At 39.8% G+C, this 25,444-nt stretch overlaps 1 protein-coding gene and 1 long non-coding RNA gene across 5 annotated transcripts in view; both read left to right on the top strand.

Moving 5' to 3' along the window:
• The window catches only part of LOC148022218 (beta-amylase 2, chloroplastic-like), a 56,717-nt gene extending 50,458 nt beyond the window's left edge, over positions 1-6,259 (top strand). For 2 of the 4 annotated variants that reach the window (XM_087697860.1, XM_087697862.1), the window contains 2 exons: positions 5,090-5,309; positions 5,771-6,259. In XM_087697860.1, coding sequence (XP_087553986.1) covers positions 5,090-5,309; positions 5,771-5,781 — 231 coding nt within the window. In that variant the 3' untranslated portion in view covers positions 5,782-6,259. Of the gene's footprint in view, positions 1-5,089; positions 5,315-5,770 lie in introns of all 4 variants that reach the window. The other 2 variants (XR_015694472.1, XM_087697861.1) reach the window with 2 other exon arrangements.
• A 17,885-nt stretch (positions 6,260-24,144) lies between these two features.
• On the top strand, positions 24,145-25,238 carry LOC148022217 (uncharacterized). The gene is made up of 2 exons (XR_015694320.1): positions 24,145-24,288; positions 24,750-25,238. It is a non-coding gene; the product is annotated as an uncharacterized LOC148022217 (long non-coding RNA).
• The last annotated feature ends 206 nt before the right edge of the window (positions 25,239-25,444 follow it).

Raw genomic sequence — 25,444 nt, 5'->3', positions numbered from 1 at the left:
TGTTTAGGTGTCATGTTGTGGAGTGTTTTGAGCAAACTGAAAGGATCTAATAAGGATGCAATGAGCCTTGTATACACCATAAAGAGGATGGTTGAACTGGTTTTGTGCTGCTTGGCAGTTAGAATCCGTATTCTTTTTAGCTAGGAGGAGTTGATGTTGATAAGTAGGCTACATAAGATGAATAGGTTTGATATTTGACAATCGGAGGTAGTGGTATTATCAAAAACAAGGAATTGATAGTATGATGAACCATTGAGTGAACATATGTGATATTGGAGCCATTCAAGGTGCGGAGCAGGAGTATATGGTACAAAGATATCTTCAGGACATCCTGATTTGGTCATGCTTGTTTGGAAGGACGAGATGGGGAATAGAAATGTTTTTTCTCCTTTGTACAGATGTTGGGGTGGTCATAAGAATGAGACTTGATTCATGTGGCAGAAAAAGCATATGAACAAGGGCTTGCATTTAAAACTTTAAGCTGGATATAAATTGCCTTTATTGCTACCAAACTTTGGCAAAACTTTTTAGGAGGATTCTGTAAGTTAGTGCCATCAATGACGGAGCTTGGCCAAGGTAAAAGTGGTTTCTTTTGCAGCATTTGAAAAAGCTAAAATATTTTTTAAAAGCTTAGTGAGCTTGAAAGCATGGTGATCAAGCCTATATAACGGCGCAAGGTGGTTGTGTGGAAGGGTGAGGACGAGCTGGTCACTTGTGTTGGAGGAGGAGATCTCAAACATCCAAGGCCCTGGCGCTCCTTGTCAAGAGAAGGGGGGAGATTGGGGCACCATCAGCCTTGAAGTTGGCGAGAGAGGAAGTAGGAGTTGATGCGTTTGAATGCCTCACAATCATCGTAGAGAGTTCGTGGAGGTGTAGATGCTCTATGAATTGGAGATTCGTGAGTTGGTTGGTTGAGAAGACTAAGGTGGTAGTGTACACAGGATTGATGAAGCTTCAAAGTGGAAGCTTCCCCCCTTTTGAGATTGATGAGGACTCTTGTCCACTTCTTTTTTTGAGTGGAAGCTTCCCTTCTTTTGAGATTGCTATGTTGATGTGTTCCTCTTCGAGGCGTGGATAGAGAGCATAGTTCTCTTTCATATTGATTACCTGCATAAAGTAGCCATCATATCCAGCCAAGAAAGGTGCTTTCTGATTACATTGCTTGGTATTGTACCCCTTCTTGATGTCTCCTCTCATGAGGTCAAGGACATTCAATTCATCTTTAAATAAGATATATAGTAAGCACGATATACCATGCATCACTCAGTTATGGCCTAAGTTTGTGAATGCATTAGCAGTTTAGGTTATTTTGTTGTATATCTATTTTAATCGGAGTGTATAACCCTTTGAGTCATTAGCAATGGTCATTTTATTGCTTACTTTTTGATTAGTTTGGGTGGTTATGCATGAAGAGGGTCCTTAGGGCATTGGTCTAGTTGTTATTCTTTTTTGGTTCTCACACTGTGACGAGAATGTTTATGGTTGTATATGGATAAGGGCCTAGGTCACTTCAGATATTGGAGGCTTGGTATTTTGAGAATGGGAGGACATGTATCATCATGAACTTTGAATATGAAATCGTAAAGGCCTAAAGTATATTCCTATGAAATCTTGGGGCTGTTCTAGATATGGAGTAGGTACTTTCAGCTCAATGGCTCACTTTGAAAGTAGTTCTTGTTTTTTCAAAAAGTTGCTGTCATGGGTATGAACATGAATTGTGATTAGAGTCAAAGAGACGTTGACAAAGTTGAAGGTATTTACATGTTTCCAAGTTTTGATAGAGGCATGAATGTAATGGGTCAAAAGGCATATCTTGTGGTCCATTATGGCAAAAATTATAAATTTAGGCTTTAAAAAATGATAGAATAAGAGATAAAAGCATACTAAGGTTTAAGTTTTGTGACATGAATAAAGAAAATCTTTTGATTATGGGTAAATGAATCTAGAGGAGCTATTTTTCTCATGAAAGCTCATATACTCTTGATCTCTTATCATGCTATTTATGACACGACTCAATCTACTGCTTTAGAATGGAATCCTTGCTAGATACAACACAAAAAGCATTTAGTTATTGTTTCAGGAAGCACCAAGACGCCAAGTGTTTAAAATTTTGAGGGTATGTGATGTGGTAGAGAATGATAGAGAGCTTTTTCTTTAGTTGTAGAGCCAATGAGTTTGTGGATTGCTCTTGAAACCAGCTTGCTTTCTCAAATAGGGTGGTAATGACCTGATTTAACACTAAGAAAGCATTAAAATTCAAATAAATTGAAATGCAAATATTACCACTTAACATTGGATACCTGATTGGCCCCAGAACTGGTGCACCTTGCCATATTTATTTAACTTAATCTTGGACACTAGACATTTGATTGGCCCCAAAATTGGCACCCCTTCTGGTATTTCTTTAACTTGTATTGGTAATGGTTGAAGTACACCAATTGATCTCCTTCAATCTTCAATGCATCTTGCTGTCCATAGCAACCAACAAGCCTTCAAACCAATTTGCCCTTTGGTTTGCTTGGGGATTGGCCTTCATTTTGCTACTTGGACGATAAATTTGACTCAAACTTAACGTTGCTTGGCTGGCCTCTTAAAATTCTTTAAAATTCCCAAATTTTAGCTGTTGAACTTTAAGTTTAGGCCTTGAATTTCAAGCATTCTTTCCAAGGTGGTTGGTAAACCCTAATTTCTATGAGAGTGTGCAATGGAAAAGAGGAAAGTGAACACGGAGAGAAAAAGGAGACAAAGAGAACCTCCACAAACAGGGTGTGGATAACAAAGATAGTCACCAACAATTTGCAAAATAGGATTGGGGCTGAGTGGTGGGTAGCATGTCTATTTATAGATGGATGGGACCTCCCAAATTAGGGTTTGGCTTATGGGACAGTGACACTCTCTAGGATTGAGTTTCTTTTTAATGAAAGTTTGGTAATTTTGAGTTTTGGGGCTGTTATTAAGAGGTAATGAAGTTTAGACTGCATTTTTAGCTCAGCAAACCTGTCATAGGTCTAGACTCTAGAGTGACACATGGTATACTGAGGTTGAGGTAGTCGTTCCACTAGAAAATCTGTGTGCACTAGCAATGTCTTGATTAAAATCCTCTTAGTGATGTCTTGGAGTTTGTGCCACATTTGGAGTAATAAAGGGAACATCCTTTTGAGTACATGGGCTTTGACGAGTCTTTGTCTTGACCAATGTCACCCAAGGTGCTTCCCTCGACGTGGGTACATCTGAATTAGCATGTCACATACTCTTTATTAGCTCGACATGTTTAACATGTTGCATCTATTCTTGAGGGGTACTTTACATAGGCATGCCTTGCTGTTGCTAAACTGCTAAACCACTTCCTAAAGATAGTTTGAAATAGAATGCCACAATAGTTTGCATCTAAAGCAATGGATAGCAAGGTTATCCCATTTAAGTTCATATTGTAAGTTCTTTATGCCCTATGCTTCAAGGTTCCACTTGTTGGCCCTATGCGTACTAGTGTTCCATAGCATACAAGCAATATTCCTAGTGTGTGGAGCCAACCTAGGCTCAACCAACCTGCCCAAGAGATCTCAAAACTAGTGGAAGCAAACACCATAGATGAGGTGGAAAATTCACCATTTCCACTTGTATGGGAAAGGTTTGTTAAGGAGCATCTTGAAATATTTCCAAAGGGCCTCAAGGAAAAATCTGAGGTGTTGCTTGTGGGGTATAGAACAAGACCTCAAGGAAACTTTTTGGACCAATCATGGTATCTTTTGTTGCATCTTATTTCTCACTACCAACACCTAAGATAGCCTCAAGCCATGGTTGTATATGTCGATCTCAAAACTAGCAGAAGCAAACATATGTGGCAAATTCACCCCTTCCACCCTCATGGAATATGCTTGTTGAAGAGCAGCTTGAAATTCTTATAGTGGGCACTATGTGCACCACTGACCATCCAACAATTAACGTGTCCTTTGTGAAATCCCAACTCATGTTTGTAGTATATAGAACAAGACCTCAAAGAAACCGTTCGGACCATTAAAGGTATCTTTCACATCATCTTGCTCCTAAATCACCACCTAAGACAGCCTCAAGCCATGCTTGTATATACCAAATCATTAGAATGTGACATGTGAAATAGAATGCCTAAGCCTCTTTATGAAGCCTTCACATTACACACAGTTCACCTTAAGTCTTAGCCTTAAGTTTCTTTTTGTATCTACTATCTACTACTTTGTGTACTTGCCACTTGGCGCTTGTGACTTGCTCTACCATGATCCACGAATCATGATTCATCATTGCAGCTAGCTTCTTTTTTTGATCCATTGTACATGTCTTCAATCTTATAAATAAAATTGGATCTTGGAAATTACATGTGACTAGAGTCTTGGATTTACATTTTGTCTCAACCTATCGTCATGTCCACGACTTGTTGAAAATTGAAGCAAAGACATTTGTGGTTTGTAAACTGTACTAGTATTGGATGGATAGTGTTTTGTGATACTCTATCTCATGGGTAGCCACTCTCATGTTAAAATAAGTAATATTTGCTAGCCTAACCCTTAATTTTCTATGTATTTTTTAATTATAGTACAAAACACTGGATTTTATGTGAGATTTTTTTGTGTACGTTTGGTACCATACTAAGTCCATGGATTGGACGGAATGTACTTGACTACCCTGTCCCCCACCCACCTACAAAACTGACCAAGTGCACCTACCTCCTTGCTATTTGGATTGTGTACTAATGCTTAAAATTAAACATCATCTATAGTGCGGAAGTTAGTTTTAGTTGCTTTGAGGGCCTTGATCAGTTGTTGACATTTTCTTGCAGTTTAGAACTGTAAGCATGTAACCATGTGACTTCTCCATGAAGCTTTGATCACAATTTGAAAGAAAGCAACAGTAATAGCCTCATTTATAATGTTGCCTTTATGTAGCCAGCGAAACTAACAGGCTATTACACATTTCTGGTAATCTAACAACATCAGAGTTGTTCCATGTATTTGCTTTCACAGATAAGCTGAATAACAAATTTTCATGCATATCCTTGCTTTTTTCCATGTTTTCTAATAGAATGAGAATTGGAGACTGATAAGTTTTGCTAATGCAGGTTTTCAATGCTGCTTGGGAAGCAGGCATTTGTGTGTCGAGCGGCAATACACGGATGAGTTCTGAGAGAGATTACTTCACTAAGATTGTTGCTGATGCTAAGCCCGTCGATGATCCAGATGGACGTCATTTGGAGTCCTTCACATATTCCAAGCTTTCTCCTTCATTGATGGAAAGAGCTAATTTTCAAGAGTTTAAGCACTTTGTAACATGCATGCATGGTAATGTATGGACATCTGAACCTATTGACTGTGATTTGCTATTGGTCATTTGTATGTTTCCTGACAAACTATGGTCCTCTCACTATATTGTGAAATAAGTTTGTATTCCATTTTGATTACAGAACTTCTTTACTAACCTGATTGAATGTTCAAGAAAATTTCATCTAGTTTCTAGCTGCTTGTCGATAAGTGATTTCTGCAAAAATGCTTTTGTTCTTTGCGCATTATAAGACTGGCTGACAATGAAGCTGCAAGATTTTCTGGAGGCAGCATACTTAATTCAGTTCTTGTTCTATGACATAGAATGCTGTGCTTTCCTTTAATATCCTTCAGCTGTGCATCATAATTCCATCCTGTGTTTCTCAGGAGAGATTTGGGAATATCTGAAGGAATGGAGGGTGGATTACTGATACTGACATTGACTACCTATTTTACTGACATAAAAATGTGTTTGCTTGCAGGTTTGAATTAGAGTAGTAAGTATAGGTCAAGATTCAGAACAGGCTTCTCAAGCTACACAGATCCTCAGTGTCCCCAAACATACAACTTTCCCATCTGATTGTTTATATTTTCTTGATCAGTCTACTGGATCCAATATAGCAGCTTGCAGCAACACCTTAAACTTATTACAGTTGCAGGTTAGACGAAGTATGATGAAGTTTGGAAGGTTATGTTCTGCAATGCAGCTGGTTGGAATTAAATGTGCAGCTTGTTTTGTAGTGCAACTATATCGATGGTGAGAACTGGGGATAGAGAGATGACACATCTCCACTGCTTACAGGATGTGACCAAGGCTTGCACATGTATTGTATAATTGAAGATACCTGACACCAAAATTGCTGATTATAATCTTCACTACATAGCAATTTCCTTCCCTGGGACATGGTCAAGGACACTGAACACAATGTAACATTTAGTTTTTATTTTGAATGGAAATGTTCTTTACCTCAGCATGCACGTGTGTGATTGAGTGCATCTGTGCACGCACATGCATGCAACCAGAATTTCAGGCTCACTACAAGATGGATCAGTTGGTGAAGGAAATTGTTCTCTTTCAACTGCCATCCAATTGAGTTGGAAGGGTCACGTTATGAATAGGAGGCAGACTTGTGAAACTTGGTCTGCTAGTGTAGAGTGGGATTTATAGGAATCTATGTTCCTTCATGACACAAGTTCAGTAGCTGATATTGTAGGCAAATGCAATGGAGCAGCAGTAACATTTGTTTTATGATGTCTTGACAGCGTTTTATGACTGCTTGCTTAAACCCATCAGCTTATTTTAGACCCATTGCTTAAATCTAGCAGCGTATTTTGGTCCCATCACACTGTTGTACTGCCATAAGGTGGTGTGAAACTCTGCAGTTGATTTTACATTGTCTGCAAGTTCACCTGCAGTTCGTTTTCATCCAACTTGCACATCTACTTAAGTTCTACCTCATGTTAGTTGAATAAATTCTTGATTTTTGAGCTTCAATTTTTACTTTACGGGCTGTAGGTAAGCTATAACACTAACTTGAGGCTAGTAAGACTAAAAAACTCAAGGCAGCAGCCCAAGTTAAGAAGCTGTGTATTTCAAGGAATCAGATTGTTAGGTCTATGCTCAGCTCCATGTACACATACAGTGAAATAGTCAACAACAAGAGACGAGAGTGCTAGAATGTCACCCACTAATATGAGAATGAGTGAATGAAAGTAGAATCCCTTTCATTTAACTTGCACATCTACTTTAGTTTTAACTTGTGTTAATTAAATGAGCTTTGCCTTTTAGTTTATGGGCTGTAGGTAAGCTATAACACTTGACTTGAGGCTACTAAGGCTATAAAACACAAGGCAACCGTTCATGTTAAGAAGCTGTGTATTTCAAAGGATTAGATTGTTAGGTCAATGCTGAGTTGCGCGCGCGCGCACACACACACACACACACACACACACACACTCTCTCTCTCTCTCTCTCTCTCTCTCTCTCTCTCTCTCTCTGTGAGCAGTCAACAACAAGAGAGAAGAAAGTGTTGGAATGTGACATCTACTAATGTGAGAGATGAAAATATAATCCCTTAGGTACTTTATTACCACACTTGAGATGGGTATTCACCTTGGCCTGTGGGGGAGGGGGGTTGGGGACCCTTCTCTAACTAGAAGGTAAAAAGTATCGTGGATAAGGAATTGTTTGCGTCGAAACAATAGAGCAATAGTGCAAGTGTAAAACCCCCCCTATTCTCTTGCACGTGCCTCGACCCTTAAGGATAAGGGCTTTGTAAGTATACCATGGTGTTGTCTATATGTGTATGTATATAGGGAGTAGTAGTCACTCAAGCTTTATATGGCTTGTGCTTCTACATGTGATTTCCTAAGCTTAGTGGTGAAGCCTCACATGTGCGGCTTTACGAGGGTGTAGTCTTGAGGTCTGCCTCAATGTTGTATCTTTTGATATCATGAATACAAGGATTCCTTATTGAATATATTGTGTGCCTTTTCGTGATGCTATTTTTGTGCCTTATAATAGGTTATGACTTGAAGTTTTGCAAAGGTTCGTAATACTTGGTATTAGAGCAACTCTAGCACATAGCATATTAGAAGAAAAGTAGACTCATGGACACAGAGAACATCCTATTGCGACACAACACGTGACATGACATGGTGTGATACCTCTCGGACATGATACTTTTTGAAAGTTGAAAGAGAATCTGATATATTGGCAAAGTTAAGAGGGAGTTGTGGCGTGATAGGGACGTGTGGCGTACCATCCAAATGACGACATTGAGAGATTTGAAGTTATGGAAGGAGATTTCTTTTGAAGAGGACAAGTTGTATCAATGGCTTAAGATCATATATAATGAGTTGTAGCTCAAATTGGTGATGCAAACATGGAGGATGATCAGGGAGCTGGAGAAGAATCATCAAGGAATAGATATGTTGTGCAACTTGAAATAGAAGGTTGAAGAGCTGGATGAAGATTTGGAGGAGATTGACTGCCAAGTGACCATGGTGGGTAAAAGAGCTTGGTTGTGAGAAGTGAAGGTGGCCCGAGACCTCAAGATGGGGAGCTGGAAGGAGAAATCATGTTGAGGTGGGATTGAGAGACTACATCTGGATTTAAAGAAGCTAAAGAGTGGGCCAGACCATACTTGAAGCAGATGAGGACTGAAAGGGCTCAAGACTTGATGAATGGATTGAAGCCAGCCAAAGAAGAGCAGAAGAACAAAGAGAAGACAAAGGAGAAGAAGTGGGTGATAGAAGAAGAGTAGTTATGGTTAGATGATGAAGAGGAAAAATAATACAAGTAGGAGTTGAGTGCTATCATGAAGAAGGCTATCCTAAAGAATACCCCTGCTACCCAAAATACCTCTACAATGAACGACTCTTGAAGGAGAATACTACTACCCTGAAGAATTTCCCATCGACTTCCACTAGGAAGGAGATTACATTGATTGCCTTCCCAAAAGCAGAAGAGTACTATCCCTATCTCGAAAAATGCCAACTTGAATGAGGTTAAGAAGAAGATGAAAAGATTGAGTACTATGCGAAAGGAGAAGGATGAAAAATGGATGTGCATTCAAAGGTAGAAAATATTATGGAGGATTAATGATATAAGAAGAAAGATAAAGATAGGTGGACATGTGAAGGATGAGCCATTGTATCCTCAAGTTGTAGCCCAACTAGACAATGACCTAGCCTTAGAAGAGATATAGTGTGAGAAGGGGGAGAAGATGCCTAATACCAATCAAGAAACACCTCCGCCCATTGAGATTGAAGGTGAGGCCAAGATGGTGCCCTCCTTTGAGACCATGAGATGCCTTTGATGAAGATGAGGATGAGGATGTAGATAAGGAGATAGACTTAGAAGATGAGAATGGAAATGTAAAAATATTTTTGGGCAGAGCATTTGCTAGATGGAGCAAACACTTCAACCTTTGAAAAGGAGCTAGAAAAAGAAGAAGAGAAAATAGAAAGAGAGAATCATGAGGATATGGGAAGAGATAGATAAAAATGATAGGAAAGAAGAAGAAAAACACTCATAAGATGGAGCCATAGAAAAGATAGAAGAAAAGATGAGATAGGAAAAGAGATAGAAGAGAAGTAGAGTTAGTTAGGAAGAAAATGGAAGAGAGAGAAAAACTAGAGCAAGATGAGAAGAAACAAGCGGAAAAAAGCAAGAAGAAGGTTAAGGAGAAAAATGAGTAAGTAGAAAGAGGTGGATCCAACTTAGAAGAAAGAGTGTGGAAAGCTAGCAAGCCAAAGAAAGAAGATAGGGTAGAACAAAAAGAGCAAGAAAAGATAGATCTAGGCATCAAGGCCAAAGAAGAAAATATAAAAGAAAAGTTAGAGCAAAAGAGAGATCTAGGCAAACATGGCTAAGAAGATAGACAAAAGATAGCGAATGAGAAAAAGAAGAAGGCAAAACCAAATGCCAAGAAACAGAGGCAGGCTGCTAGAGCCAAGATGAGAGATGAGAATGAAGATGTCTCCAAAAACCCCCAAGCTAAACTTGTGGCTAAGGATGAAGCAACCTTTGCTTTCGATCCAAGGCCACACCCCATCCTAGCCAAATTGGATCAAAGTAGGGACTAAGTGCACTTCAGTAATGGAGTCATTGGCTATGCCTTTGAGCTTAAAGAGGCAAACCCTTATGAGCTTGGATAGAACAAGTTAGAGGATGAAGCCTCAAAGAAGTGTGAGCATGAGTGCTCGCAATATAGTCCAACCAAGGTGACTTAGTGACATGGAAGGGAATCTTGTTAGTTCAGCCTTGAAGGACTCTCCAACTCACTCTTAAGTTGAACACTGTAGACTATGGAACCCATTGGGAACATACTCAATGCCAACAAGGATTGAGATCTAGGCTTTTAGGCTACATATTGTGCAAGGAGCTATCATCTTGATCTTATGGATCCGTGGCATGCCAAGCACTTCAAACATGGGCATTAGTGTAGAAATCAACTTGATATCTCTACTTCCAATACTAGGAATTCGGCCTAAGTGTATCAACTTTATCCATACATCTTAAATAATTTCAACTTCAAATGAAGCTAAGAAGAGGCAAAGAGGTGCCATGCACCAAGATAACAGCTTTTGTGCAAAAAGATAAGGTCAACTGATTGGCTTGTCTAAGTTCAAGTCAACTAAGAAGAATTTGAGAAAGAGACCAAGGAAAATAGCCCAAGTACTTGACTTGGAGATGAGGGTAAAGCACCTTGGCAAACGAGCCAAGAGACCCAAGTCCTCAACCTAAGGCAAAGGCAAGAAGAAAGGTAGGAACTACGTATGGAGCAACCCAATCGACTGCCTCCCTTAAGGCCTAGCACAACATGGCGACAACCATGCCACCACGCCTTGACATGAACAACATGACAACTGGATTGTGCCTAGAAAGCTTGGTATACAAAGCCATAAGAGACAAGCCAAATAAAGTTAGGACTATGAAGCCTCCACTCCTCAAAGGTAATTGAGTTGAGGGTGGACTAGAATGAAAAAGAATAAAAAGAATCGAGTCTAGATGGGCAACAGACATTGATAGAAAAAGTTGTGTTAAGACCCCCGAGTTGTATTGCAACAAACATTGATCAACTTGATAGAAAAAGCTGCATTAAGGCCCCACTAATGAGTTAAGTCCTAGAGTAGTAGACACTGACAAGCTTGATAGAATGAGCTATGTTAAGACCCTGGAACAAGTCAAGAAAACCACCCTTAGAGTGGTGAGGATAGCAATCCATTGTAAGGGTTTTGTAGTTATACCATGGCATTGCCTACATATACACCTATATAGAGATTAGTAGTCGCTTAAGTGTTGCTTGGGTTGTGCTTCTAGATGTGATTCCCTAGGTGTAGTGGTGAGCCCTCACATGTGCAACATCACGAGGGTGTAGTCCTGACATGTACCTCAATGTTGTAGCTTTTGATATTGTGAATATGAAGATTCCTTATTGATATATCTCGTGTGCCTTTTCGTTGTGCTATTTCTGTGTCTCATGACAGATTATGACTTGAAGTCATGTAAAGGTTAGTAACACCCCCCTCCACATATGTGGGTCCGAGTGAATGCATATAGGGAATCTATCATAAAACGATGAAATTTATCACTTACTTGTAAAAGCGCACTTTATCTCACACATATCTCGTATTTGGAAGGCTGCTGACACTCACTAACAATTGTTAATGCTCCTCCAAACATCGATCTATGCTCCATTGTGTCTCATCATTATCTCGCAATCGAGATCTCTCAAATCAGCCCACCCCCTTATCTCATAGATTGAACCATAGAAACATGCATCAAGAGGAGAGAGGACAGATGAGAAAAAAAGACTAAATTCTAAGATCTCCATTGAGACAGCCATTCTACGTGCGGGAGGCAGCAATGAAGAGCAAAAAATTCGGGGATAAGGCTAGTATAAACAGAGAGATGGCTTCTTTTCAATTTTGAGGAACTTTGCACAAAATGGCAAGTGTTGAAAATTTACGTAAATTTTTCTAAAGAAATTGAGTGAAAATTGGTGATTACTTTGAGAGATCCCAAACTCAGTGTGCATGCAGAGACTATGTGTGCACAATGTCTATGTATTGGAATAATGATGATTAAGGATATATAAATAATAATGTGTGTTGGGCTATTAGACTAGATTTGAAGTGACATGGAAATTTAGCATGGGGCTATTGAGATAAGTACATGTAAAAATTGGGACTATTGTGAGAGTTAGGTGGCGATTGTACATGAATGTAGTGTGGCGATATATGTGTTTGTTAATATACAACATGATGTGTAGGACTCAATGTCAGACCCCATCCTTGTGGAAAGGGGTGTCTAGAAAGGATGCCCCCTATCACCTATTGAAGAACACAGATCTAGAGCTATGCTAGCTATGGCGGATGGAGGTTATACACATAAAACGTGATTGAGATAAAGGATTGTAACTCAAGCGAATTAGGTTCCAAGATAGATTAACTTGGACTCATAAACACAATCTTGAGTGTCACAAAATGATGGTACCTTTCATTGAAAATAGAGCCAAGTACATGCTTATGTAGCTTTTGGATGGTTCCTCTCTTCTCACTGTGCTTATGGGATTTAGGACATCTCTTCCTAGAGCATACATCATTGTCTATCTCTCATACAAAGCCACTTATGGGCAAGTCTCTCTCCAGCCTCTATGGTCATACATTCATTTGATTTCTCAACACCCCCCCTCAAATGATGAGTCTCTACCCTTGCTGGCTTTTGCCCCCCCTGCATGTGAACATGGACCAGCAGACTGGCTCTTTGGCAGCCTAGTCAAGTTATGGCTTGAAACTTTACATCTTGGTAAGAGTTTTTCTAGATCCACTAAGGGAAACACAATCCTTTATGGGGAAAAATAGATCCACTAAGGGAGATATAAAATCCATTAAGGGAAATGAAGATCCACTAATGGGAAGTTCTTTGTCATCAACAACAACAACAAATTTTTCATCTTCTTTTTGATGGTTGTCTTTTTCTTGATTTCTTACTCCAATCTTTGATTTTTTGGTATTCTTTGTTGGCCTTCATGGTGTTCTTTTTGTTGTCCTTGGTATTCTTTGTCTTCATGTTTTTGTTCTTCATTCTCTTTGTGGATGATTTTTCTTGTGCTCCAGTCTTCTTGATGTAATCCCTTTGTTCAGTGAGTTTAAGATAGATACAAATGGGTACATTTCCTTGGCTTGTTTGTACATCTTGAGTATAGTGCAAATAAGTCATCTCCATTTCAAAGGCACGGGAAGATCTTACCATTGAGCAAATGCTCAAGGAAGTGTCTAGTCTCTTACACATTAATTTAGCTTAAGAAGAAAGGTAAATATGATGAACCTCTCAAGGTGCAAAAGTGAAATAAAACCAGTTTGAAAATACGAGTGTGAAAGGGCTTTATGATGAGCTGGTTCAAGGGGTATAGGTGTAAACAGGGTTGAATATGAAGATCCAATGTGAATGGCCTTTATGATCAAGGCTTTGAGTTCAGCTTAGGATAAATAATAATAATAATAATAATCATTTGTCTTGGAAGTAGGATCGTCATGCAGACTGTGATCGCCTGTCAGGTTTGCAACGCGCAGGTCTGGTGGGAGCTTGCATGGCTGGTCCTTTTTCTGTCACATGCCAAGCTATGAAATGGTGAGGCGTATTTATCAGCAATCTAATCTCTCGCTCAACATGTGGAAAAGGCCTGTGGTGCGTGCACGAGTGTACTTCTTGCTCTCAATTTGCAGAAACATTTGAGAGGAAGGCATATGAGAGATGATTTCGTTCGGGATGTGATCGATCTATTCTTTGACCTTTTGCGGGTTCTCCACCTCCTGCTTTTCTTCTTCAACATCTTCTTGTTTGCTGTCGTTGGAGATCCAGATTGTGAGCACCAGTGATGACTTGGCTATGAGCAACTAGGGTGCTCTGGAAGACTTTGATGATGAGGCTCATACAAGAAGAAGAGGCATATTATGAGTAACAAGAACATAACTTTCAAGTGCAAAATTGAAGCTGATCAAGACCTCTCCTTTTCTGATTCTAATGCAAAACCAAATCTTCTTCTTTCACACCTCTATGATATAGAGGTAGACTCCTTTCTTTTAAGCCAAGCAGAACATTGGGCTTTAGGCCAAAACAACCCTCACTTGCACTTGAAAATAGGCTTCCAACTTGGCCTTCAATTTCTCTCAATAGAAAGCCTCTCTCTTTCTCTCCTACACCACCAAGCCTATTTTACTCCTAAGTTAAACCACTATCATTATTGTGAGGACCAAAAAACGAGGCAGTAGAAGTAGAAGAGAGAATGGGTGTGGCTAGACATAGCTCACCATGGCTTTGATACCATGTTGAAGAACACGGATCTAGAGCTATGCTAGCTATGGCAGACGGAGGTCATACACATAAAACATGACTGAGATAAAGGATTGCAACTCAAGTGAATTAGGTTCCAATATAGATTAACTTGGACTCATAAACACAATCTTTAGTGTCACAAAATGATGGTACCTTTCATTGAAAATAGAGCCAAGTACATGCTTATATAGCTTTTGGATGGTTCCTCTTTTCTCACTGTGCTTATGGGATCTAGGACATCTCTTCCTAGAGCATACATCATTGTCTATCTCTCATACAAAGCCACTTATGGGCAAGTCTCTCTCTAGCCTCTATGGGCATACATTCATTTGATTTCTCAACATCACCCACCCTATTTAACATATTCGTTAATGATATCATTAATGAAGGGGAGAATCTTACAGTATACTGGGCCTAAGAAAGATGCTCCCAACACTACTCTTTGCGGATGACGCCATTCAAATGATAGATAGCTTGGATGAGCTCCAACAAATTCTCAATAGACTATTCGATTAGGCGACCCATTGGGAGATGAAATTCGGAATCAGCAAATGCAAAGTTGTCATATTCTTTGGTAGTGATGCGAGAATAGTGCTTTTTAAGGTAAGGCAGTTCTTCCTAAAATTTTGTTTGTGCTCTGGTGAGCTAGAAACGAGAACATCTATTTGCCACATCATGCTCCACTGTGAAACTGTTAGAGACCTTTGATTTAAATTTCTTGGAAGTCTCTTTATTGACTCTCGCGAGTTGCTAGGTCCCCACGGTATTGAAGAGGAAGTGAGACAATAATCCTTGGTGGGGTGGTTCATGGGGAAAGGTTACCCAACTGGGTGGCTTCGAAACTGCACTCGAGGGGTGTAATGGCTGGACATGTTCTAGTGGTTGCATTCCTCAGTGAAGCTATGTCGTGATATTTGCGATATCTATATAGCTCATAATTTCCAATCCCCTGGGAAAGGAAAAAATTACCCCTAAGGCATGATCAACATGTGCTAAGCTAAGATTTTGTGATATCACCAACCGGCTAGCTTCACCAAAAAGAGTTACCCATAGCTGGGGATCTATTTGGGTAACTTGCAGGAACCGACACCACCTACAAGACGACACCCAAGATGGGTGTGGCACTCCCTTTGCGGCGGTAACCCATCGGCAGGGGAGCATACCTGTACAACTAACCATGACTATAGTTGAAGCAATTTGAAGGGGATCTTAGCAAAAATGGTTGTCTTCTTGTCATTTTAGGCAGGTTGTGACCATTTTTGAATGATATTATGAAAGCGTATGGTCAAAATGGGGCTATAAGAGATTGGATGATATTAAAATATCTGCTACTTTTTGGAGGTAGGGTTTCATCATCTTCTTTTAATCTTTCTTAGACTTTTCCAGCAAGGTTTCATGGAGAAATCCACTCCCATATATTTTTACGAGATATTCGGATGAAAAGCAATGCATCACGAGCATTCTCCACATCAAATACTTCAAGTAGAGTAGCATTATGATGAGCTTTGAGCTATCTTAGATTGTGTGAATAGCTAGTGTAGTTTCAGCTGGTTGTGAGGCTTGAGTTCAACAAACAACTTGGTTCATACACAACTTATGGAGCTTAAATGGCTTCTATTGCTTGTGTAGAGCCTTGGTAAACTCTCTCTTCAAGCACTCAAGGCTTGTCTACTCATCATCCATATTCTCCATTCCTTGAGCAAGATACTTCATCCCTATTGCTGTAATAAATACGACTTCAATAGTTGTGCTTAATTATGAGTGAGATCTTTAATTTTCAAGCAATTCTGTCAAGCTTTCTTGGACACAGAAGTCTCTGTAGCAACAATCATTGATGGACATTATGCATATTTGGAGCCAAAGATGTCATCTATGGCTGTTAGTAATTGGGATAACAACCATTATGGTTTGATTTACTCACTCTTTCTTTTTATTTGACATTTACTGCCTTGTAGCTTATCAATGGAAGCTTCTAGTCTTAAAAAAAACTATGGCAATGTTACTCAATACACACATGACTAGGATGTTTGAGCCTAGGTCACAAATATAAGTAATAGATACAAATCATAAAAGATAGTGTTTTTTAAAACAAAGTTGTGCACAAGGATGAGCATCACACTCAACATAGGATGAAAGATAACCACCAATGAAGCACATAAGAAAACCCAAAAAGGACAAAATAATAAAGCACACCCTCACAAAGGATATTAAATTTGAGTTCTCCCCCACCTAGAAATAATATATTTCGAAGAAGGAAAAGGCAGTAGGTTTGTTGAAGATAAAACTGAAATAACAAAGAAAAATAGTCTTGTGTGATTGAAAGAGAATGATCGTAGTGGAAGGTCATGTTAGGATAGAAAGAGAATGCCATGGGAATGAGCCATATAGAAGGTTTTCTTTATCAAAGGTTGAAAATCTTCCCTTTAGAGTATTGGTGGTATGAAGACTTTAAAAGGAAGATGAATTGGTGAATGAGATAAGGTTTGAATGGCATGTTGATGTCAAGTGTGTGGATAAAACAAGAGTTCGTCGCCTGTAACCGCCGGGTGAAAACGTCCTCAAAACAATAGTGCTACCATGTATGGCAGCCGACTGTAGCTACTATCTCTAGCGGACCAAGAGGGGGCACTGCACTTGCGTGATGAGGCAAGGGTATCGTATGCACGGGCATACATGTGGACTTGGACGGATTTCTCATTGCTCTAGGAGCGGATCATGCGCTTGACCCCATCTGCAATTTTCTGGATGGCGGAGTAGTCGACGAGGGGGGTGGGAGCAGACAGCGGGAGTGGGGGGGGGGGAGGTGGAGGCATCACGGTTGAAGATGGGGGCAGGGTGGAGGGGCTATGGTTATGATGATGAATGGGGGGAAGATGGGTGAGGGTGGAGGCAGATGAGGAGGCCTTGGGAGGATTGGGGTATGGGGTCGACGGAGACGGGCTCGCGGGGCTTGGCGAGGCTCCAGGAGAAGTGGGTGGCGGGGTGGTGGAGGAGGAGCATCGCCTCCATGAGCGCAAACTCCCACCCGGGCACATGCAAGGCCCCCCCACCGAACGGCATGAGCATGTAAGGCGCCGGCACCGCCCCTTCAAAGTGCGACAGATCGAATCTGTTCAGCTCCTTGTGTGCATGGCAACAACAGCATGAAGTTTTTTTCATAGCTTCATCAACTTCATCTCCTTATGATTGCTTTCATCCCTTTCTATTTTCCTCATATTGTAGCAAATGAAAATAATAGCCAAAATGCAGCTACAAATCCATCTCTTACAAGCTTCATAACCACCTCTTTCCCGGCTAGTGCACCAAATGAATAGCACCCTGTCACGACACAAATCAAACCATGAACCGCATAGGTAAAGACTGCAAGCATACTTGTTGGTCACGAAAACTTGCAAGAAAACCCTCTTCTTCACCAAGAAACCATTTCTCCAAGAATACGCAAGAGGAAAGCATGCAAGAAATTAGGAAATTCTTCCATCCTCACTTGTGCCAAAATGGGAGAGGAAGAAATGAAGCTTTGAGAGGAGAAGATAAAGGAAGAGAGAGGGTGTAACCACCTCAACCTCCCACCTCCTCAAATCACCTGATAAGCCTCTTCCTTTTCCTTTCTTGATATTATAAAATTGGGTTGCACACATTTTGGCTAAGGTCTAAAGACCCTTCAATTTTTGAAATGGAACAAAAGGTGTTTGATCTTTATTTTCCTTTTAACATTTTTTTTAATGTGAGCCTTTTGGACTACACATTTTACATTGCTTTATAAATTATTTTTTGCAAGAGAGTACAAAAGCAAAGTGTCAATTTGCAAAGGATGTTTCCATGTTGAGCACATTTTTGTGCCTTTATTTGCATTGATTTCTTGGTCATCATTCCTCCCACGCTTCAGTGTGAAGTGACCCTGCGAACATATTGGAGAAGAACCACAATCAACACTTGAGAAAACTTCGTTGTTATCTTTATCTTCAAACTTCATTTCTTTGGATAGGGAAGGAAATAATCACATAAAAGTACACACATAGCTAGGACGTTGAGGTACTTTTAACGGGGTTGCCAAGCCAACTCCTGCGAGTTGTTGCACTAAATAGGTGATATTGGTAACTAATTTCTATGATTTATTCTAGCCTTCCTTGATACTTACGACACTTGTTCGTAGTAGTCCAACTAATCTAATATCGAGAACTCCATAAGCTTACTTATTCTCGCACTTCGTTTCTTGGTTTTTAACCTTCACCGCTAAGTCTCTTTATTGGACACTAGGATACTAAGCCTAGGATGTTTATCCCTTGGGGAATTGGTTTCAGGGCATAGACCCAATGGATCTATCTATACATCTCCATTTAAATTCCATTTAAATTATTTTTTCTGTGCCTTTATATAATAAATTACTTTTATTATTTATTAATCAGTAAACATTCTTCTTTTCTCTTCATTACTAAACATCTATCAGGATAAAAACAAGTTCTCTCTCCACTCTTATGTTACACATACATTATTTATTTTAAACCCCCATATCTCCCCTTAATTATCAATTATCCTAGTGGCCCTCCACTCTTTATCTTAACGATCATCTAAGCATTTTGAAAAAATGAATAACTTGTAAAAATTTAATGTAGATGCTAAGACATCCCCTCAGGTCATCATATAAATAGATTGTTAATTTTATGTTGTTTATGATTCGGTTAAGGATTGTAGTTATTTTCTACTTAGCAACTATCATAAAATACCCTTACATTTCTTTTTTCCCATGTCGTAGATTAATACATTGCGTATTGCAAGAATTTTGAGCAAAATTGTACACAATTGGCACATTGTTACTAACTTTTTACATTAATTCAGTGCAGATGCGGTGTTCATTGTTGTTGTTTTTGGAGGATGTGTCTCTGCAGTCTCCAGGAGATGTCGATACAATGAAGTTTTTGTATGAGAGAAAGGTGGAGTTTTAGACAAAATTTGATAGATTTCCTTAGTGAATCCCAACCATGACCAATCTAAAATTTTTCCATAGGGAATTCTTACCACCTAGAGAAGATAAGATTTTTTATTCTCTCCCATGACTTCCCTCTTTCCAACACCAAATTTGATTTTTCTTTAGTAAAAAGAGGTAGGTCTAGGAGCTTTGTGGTGTTTCAGCACATCACCTGAGTAACACTTGCATGTCCCTTGTAACCCGCAATGCAAAACACATGATATCTCCTTAACCAAAGTATTACTCAATGTGAGGATTATTGGAGATCTCCTTAACCAAAGTATTACACTCTATGAGATCAATGAGTCCACCAAACCAAAGTGTTACACTTTATGAGATCAATGTGAGGATCATTGGACACACCCTTATTCTTTCAAGGGTTTGATGCATTGAACCCTCTACGAACGCCTCACACCTAGTCTACCCACAACTATATACAAATCTAATGACTCTGTGATTTGGTGGTCAACAATGCGAGCTATATTTAAGATCGTCAATTTCAAAGTTCTAAAGACTCTTTGGAAGAATTTTATGGTGGCAACATCTTCAAAGCTAAGTATTCATAGAAAACTCACGAGGATACTACGTTTCCAAGTAAGTCAAAGGCACAGTTTATTGCAAATTTAATTGCAAAAGGTGCATTAGAGCTCTAGCTAGGATTGTAAGGAGTGTACATACCCATTAGATTTCAAAGTTCTTAAAGACGTCGATTCTAAGGTTTAGAAGGGGGGGGGGGGGGAGGAAATGAATTGGAGGAAAAATTGAAAATTAGAAAAAGAATGAGGCTATTGCATGATGTTAAGAGGAAGAAGGGGAACATGTCATGATTTGGAGTGGTGAGCTCATTGATCACATACCACATGGGCATGGGGTTACTAACTACACAAATGGAGACACATTCGAAGGTACATATGACATGGGAAATAAGAAAGGGCATGGTGTCTACAAGTTTGCAAATGGGGCAGTTTATGATGGACAATATAGTAGCAATCTTAAGGAAGGTCTTGGAGTACAAAAATATCTAGATAACAGCTCATATGATGGATCTTGGAAAGTTGGTAAAAAAGAAGGCTATGGGATTTATACATATGCAAATGGTGATATGTATCACATTGATTGGTTTGATAATAAAAGACATGGTGTGGGTCATATTATTTCAAAGAGAGCATGAGCCAGTATTGTGGAACTTGGGCTCTTGGAAAATTTAATAATGGGGAATGGGTACTTAGAGATGGAAACTCTTATGAAGGCCAATTCATATCAAGCAAACCACAAGGTCTTGGCAAGTTCAAGTTCTTTAAGACTAATAAATGTCCTACATTGTGAATATGCAAATGAAAAGTGGAGATCAAGGGATCTAATCTCAATGCCATAATTGTGCACTTTGTATAAGCAATGGAATGTGAGAATTTTTTGATAAGGTCGTCGGAAGAGTTGGCTATTTCCACGAAATCGTTGTCTGTGGATGGGAAGACAAAGACCAGCAATAGGTAGACAGCCTCGACGCTTGTACCTGTTACCATGTCTAATAATGAAGATGATGAGCAATAGGAAGAAGGGGGCGCCATGTTGAAGATGCTATTGACAAAGTTATGCAATCTAACCATCTCGAACAACAGATATGTGGGTCATTTTTGAGTAGAAAGGGGTTACTCAAGGATCAAGAAAGGGGGCCGTTATATGATATATATATATATAATCACTAATTTCCATGTTTCCATTTCCTTCATCATCAACCTCTTCATGTTCCCCATTATTTTTTGATGGCAAAGGTTGGAGAGAGAGAGAGAGGACCAAGAAGATGAAAGGTGAAGATGATTGGATGCGGAGGATCTCAACATACTATCAATCACCAACCAACTAGAGAGAGGGAAATTTTGATCAGCGGCAACATGGAGGTGGTTTCCAGGAAAGAGAAGAGGGGGGGAATTGTCATTAGTTCGCAAACAACATGAAGAGGGAGGGAGAGATTACCACAAGTAGATTACATCATCTTTGTTTCTTGTATGCAGAGTTTCTGACAGTGCATTGCCAGCACTGATCATCAGGATAGTTGACTTGGTTAATTAAGATCTCCATGAAGCTATACAGAGAGAGAGAGAGAGAGAGAGAGAGAGAGAGAGAGAGAGAGAGAGAGAGAGAGAGAGAGAGAGAGAGAGAGAGAGAGAGAGAGAGTTATATTAACGTCTACAAGAGGCCAAGTTGGCCTATGAGACCAAAATGTTATATACAAAATATTTGGGAAGCTTTACAAGTCCTAGTAAAGGTACTATCTGGTGTATGGTGAACTAGGTGAGTAGGTACAAAATGGTATACAGACTCGATACAATCTAGATGCACTTCAAGTGCACTGTGGAATTGCTCATGAAGTGTGGCCATCTTAAGATGTCCTACATGGGCTTGTCTAGCATGGAGAGGCTGTAGTGGTGGGGTATGGCTCCCCAGTGGCACTGTAGTATCCGCTGTATCTATAGGTGATGTCTCCTGTCGGGGCATGGGCTTGCTGGGTGTGGGTGGCGAGCTCTACCTCTCTCTGTAGCTTTATCCAAGGTGACTGCTCGGGGTGGGGCCATTGGTTGGTTGGCTACAGTCCTTGTTGTAGAGGGGGTGGCCGAGGGTCTATAGAACTCTTGGAGGGTGCGTTGTTGTGTGTTCCCGATTATTTGGTCCCGAATCCATAGAAGGTGGTCCCTATGTCGACGTACCTTCAGGAGGAGAAGCCCAAGGCATTTCTGGTTGGGGAAGTTTAGTGTTTGGAAGAGTGGTTCGAATCCCTCCTTGAAGAGACAGTGGAAGCAACCGCTGATCTCGTAGTACATTGGGCTTCTACATATGTAATGTTCTTCTATCTTTTGCTCCTGCTGGTAGAGTTGGCAGATCCAGTCCTCTCTGGGGGGAGACAGTTCACTCCATATCTGTCTGTCTTGATCTGTAGTTGGTGTGATGATGTATGGAGTTTCCCGATGGCACTTCGAACCCTGTGGGATAGGTGTACATCCATGTATCTCGGGGCGGGCGTATAATGAAGCCATCAAGTGTGAGGTGTAGGAAGTGCTCTCGGTAGAAGGACATCTTCTTTCCCACATCCTCGGCTGGTGTCATGATGTTATGTAGACACAGTGTGAAAAAGCATGTAATACATTATCATCCGACTTCTTATTGATCAAGAGAGTCAATGTGATCTGAGTCATTAGTATTAGTGTGAGTTGCATGGATTATCCAAAAATAATAGATTTTTGGATAGTTTTAGCCTATTTTTGATGTTATTTATTGTAAAAATAAAAAAAAGTTAGAAAAGCTTCTAAATTAGGATGGTATGAAAAAAGCAAGTTTTTTTTTGAGCCAGTTATGGGATTTTCATAAAAAAGACAGATTGACGAAATTGCGCGTGTCGCGATCGTTGTAATCTGGCTGAAAACTGCAGTTTGAACTGAAAGAGGAAGGAGTGATCTGGGAGATCTGTGAGCGAGTGTCTTGGAGTTTTACCCCCCTTTTGGAGCCAACGGAGCCATCAGATTTGGGTTTCGAGCAGCAGATAAGAATATGTAATTTTGATACCCGTTTTGTTCTATAAAGAAGCTCTAGGAGATCTAATGCCCGGAGATTGCTTCTGAGTAGTGCAAGGATTCAAGGTTCTTTCAATATATATTGATTCAATTCATTGTGCTTTGTCTTTGTTGTGTTTACCACTTGTGTACTCTCTTTCTTCTCTTTCATCTCCTATCTCTAGTTCCTTCTACCTCTGATCCTCGGTGGATTTGACCTTTCGACAAAAACCCCTTCGAGATTGCTGAACCCAACGTGAAAGGTCATCAAAAGAAGGAAAGACAAGGTGGAAGAATCTCCGAACACAATCTCCAGTGATGTTTTGCCATAGTTGGTGCAAAATATGAATATGTTTATGCAAGTACAAAAACAACAACGGGTGATGCAAGCTTCTGCTTAAATAGAAAGTGTTGTGATGAATGCTTTGCAAGCAGTTGAGCGTGAGGTGAAGTTATTCAATGGCAGGAATGTATTTGCATATGTACATACCTATGCTCAGAAGATGGAATTATTTGGGGTGGCTCAATCTACATGGAGTCGATATTTTGTACGTGTTACTATACATGAATTGAAAGCATGTATTACTGAATTATACTTGCAGGATGCTGACTGGGTAGCTTTCAAGAAGACATTGAGGGAAGAATTTTACATTGAAAATACTAGTTTGATTACGTGCAAGACTTTTCATGAGTGGGTTTAACAATCCAATAAGGGTCTTGTCGCTACAGAATTGTTAAGATAATTTGAAAGTAGATTTGAGCAGTTGGATCTTGTAGAACAACAAGCTCTTGCAAGCCAAAAAATTGAATTATTTCTACAGACAACTGATCTTGAGTTTCAAGAGAAGATTGATGATTTGCTGGAGGATCAGATTACAGAGATAGGTTTGAAAACAGAGTGAAGACATGTCAAGGAAGATGTTACTGCACTTGTGAAGAAGCATAGAAGAAGAGAAGGATTGCATGTCTCTAGCTTACCCAATGTTATGGGCAAGACAATTGATGTATCCAGTAAGCCACCTACTTCTGTGGCTAACCCTACGGCTGTACCTGCTATTGTTCCCTCTATTAGGGAAGATGTCTTAGATAAATTGGTCAAAGAGATGTGGGATCTTCAATTGAAGGTTGCAAAATTGGATGAAAAAGGACAAGAGGAAAGGGGACGGGCAGCAGCCCCTAAGCCAGGAAAAAGATGTATGTGGTGTGACAATTTGTAGCATGAGAGAAAGGATTGTGAAGTTTATCAGGAGGCCTTTGAATGACAACTCATATTTCGGAAAGATGGCAAGATCCATGCACAATAAATGAGATTGCCTTTTGCTTTGAATTTCGAAAAGGGAGATATGCAGAAGTTATTGGAAGACTTGGCAGTTTGAAATGCTTATATGGAGATACATGCTTCTATTTTTGGTCTACAGTTGGATAGAATACATGGCTATGAAACGGGCTACTAAGGAACTAAGAGCATTGGGGTTGTTAGCTGAAAATGATGGCATTACTTCACTAAGATTGTTGCTGATGCTAAGCCCGTCGATGATCCAGATGGACGTCATTTGGAGTCCTTCACATATTCCAAGCTTTCTCCTTCATTGATGGAAAGAGCTAATTTTCAAGAGTTTAAGCACTTTGTAACATGCATGCATGGTAATGTATGGACATCTGAACCTATTGACTGTGATTTGCTATTGGTCATTTGTATGTTTCCTGACAAACTATGGTCCTCTCACTATATTGTGAAATAAGTTTGTATTCCATTTTGATTACAGAACTTCTTTACTAACCTGATTGAATGTTCAAGAAAATTTCATCTAGTTTCTAGCTGCTTGTCGATAAGTGATTTCTGCAAAAATGCTTTTGTTCTTTGCGCATTATAAGACTGGCTGACAATGAAGCTGCAAGATTTTCTGGAGGCAGCATACTTAATTCAGTTCTTGTTCTATGACATAGAATGCTGTGCTTTCCTTTAATATCCTTCAGCTGTGCATCATAATTCCATCCTGTGTTTCTCAGGAGAGATTTGGGAATATCTGAAGGAATGGAGGGTGGATTACTGATACTGACATTGACTACCTATTTTACTGACATAAAAATGTGTTTGCTTGCAGGTTTGAATTAGAGTAGTAAGTATAGGTCAAGATTCAGAACAGGCTTCTCAAGCTACACAGATCCTCAGTGTCCCCAAACATACAACTTTCCCATCTGATTGTTTATATTTTCTTGATCAGTCTACTGGATCCAATATAGCAGCTTGCAGCAACACCTTAAACTTATTACAGTTGCAGGTTAGACGAAGTATGATGAAGTTTGGAAGGTTATGTTCTGCAATGCAGCTGGTTGGAATTAAATGTGCAGCTTGTTTTGTAGTGCAACTATATCGATGGTGAGAACTGGGGATAGAGAGATGACACATCTCCACTGCTTACAGGATGTGACCAAGGCTTGCACATGTATTGTATAATTGAAGATACCTGACACCAAAATTGCTGATTATAATCTTCACTACATAGCAATTTCCTTCCCTGGGACATGGTCAAGGACACTGAACACAATGTAACATTTAGTTTTTATTTTGAATGGAAATGTTCTTTACCTCAGCATGCACGTGTGTGATTGAGTGCATCTGTGCACGCACATGCATGCAACCAGAATTTCAGGCTCACTACAAGATGGATCAGTTGGTGAAGGAAATTGTTCTCTTTCAACTGCCATCCAATTGAGTTGGAAGGGTCACGTTATGAATAGGAGGCAGACTTGTGAAACTTGGTCTGCTAGTGTAGAGTGGGATTTATAGGAATCTATG

The sequence above is a fragment of the Lygodium microphyllum genome, chromosome 17, assembly GCF_053477565.2.
Source record: "Lygodium microphyllum isolate KBCC chromosome 17, Lygodium_microphyllum_v1.1.10, whole genome shotgun sequence".
Taxonomy (NCBI): domain Eukaryota; kingdom Viridiplantae; phylum Streptophyta; class Polypodiopsida; order Schizaeales; family Lygodiaceae; genus Lygodium; species Lygodium microphyllum.
Note: the sequence above shows the minus strand (reverse complement) of the source record. Positions and strands in the feature narration are given on the sequence as shown.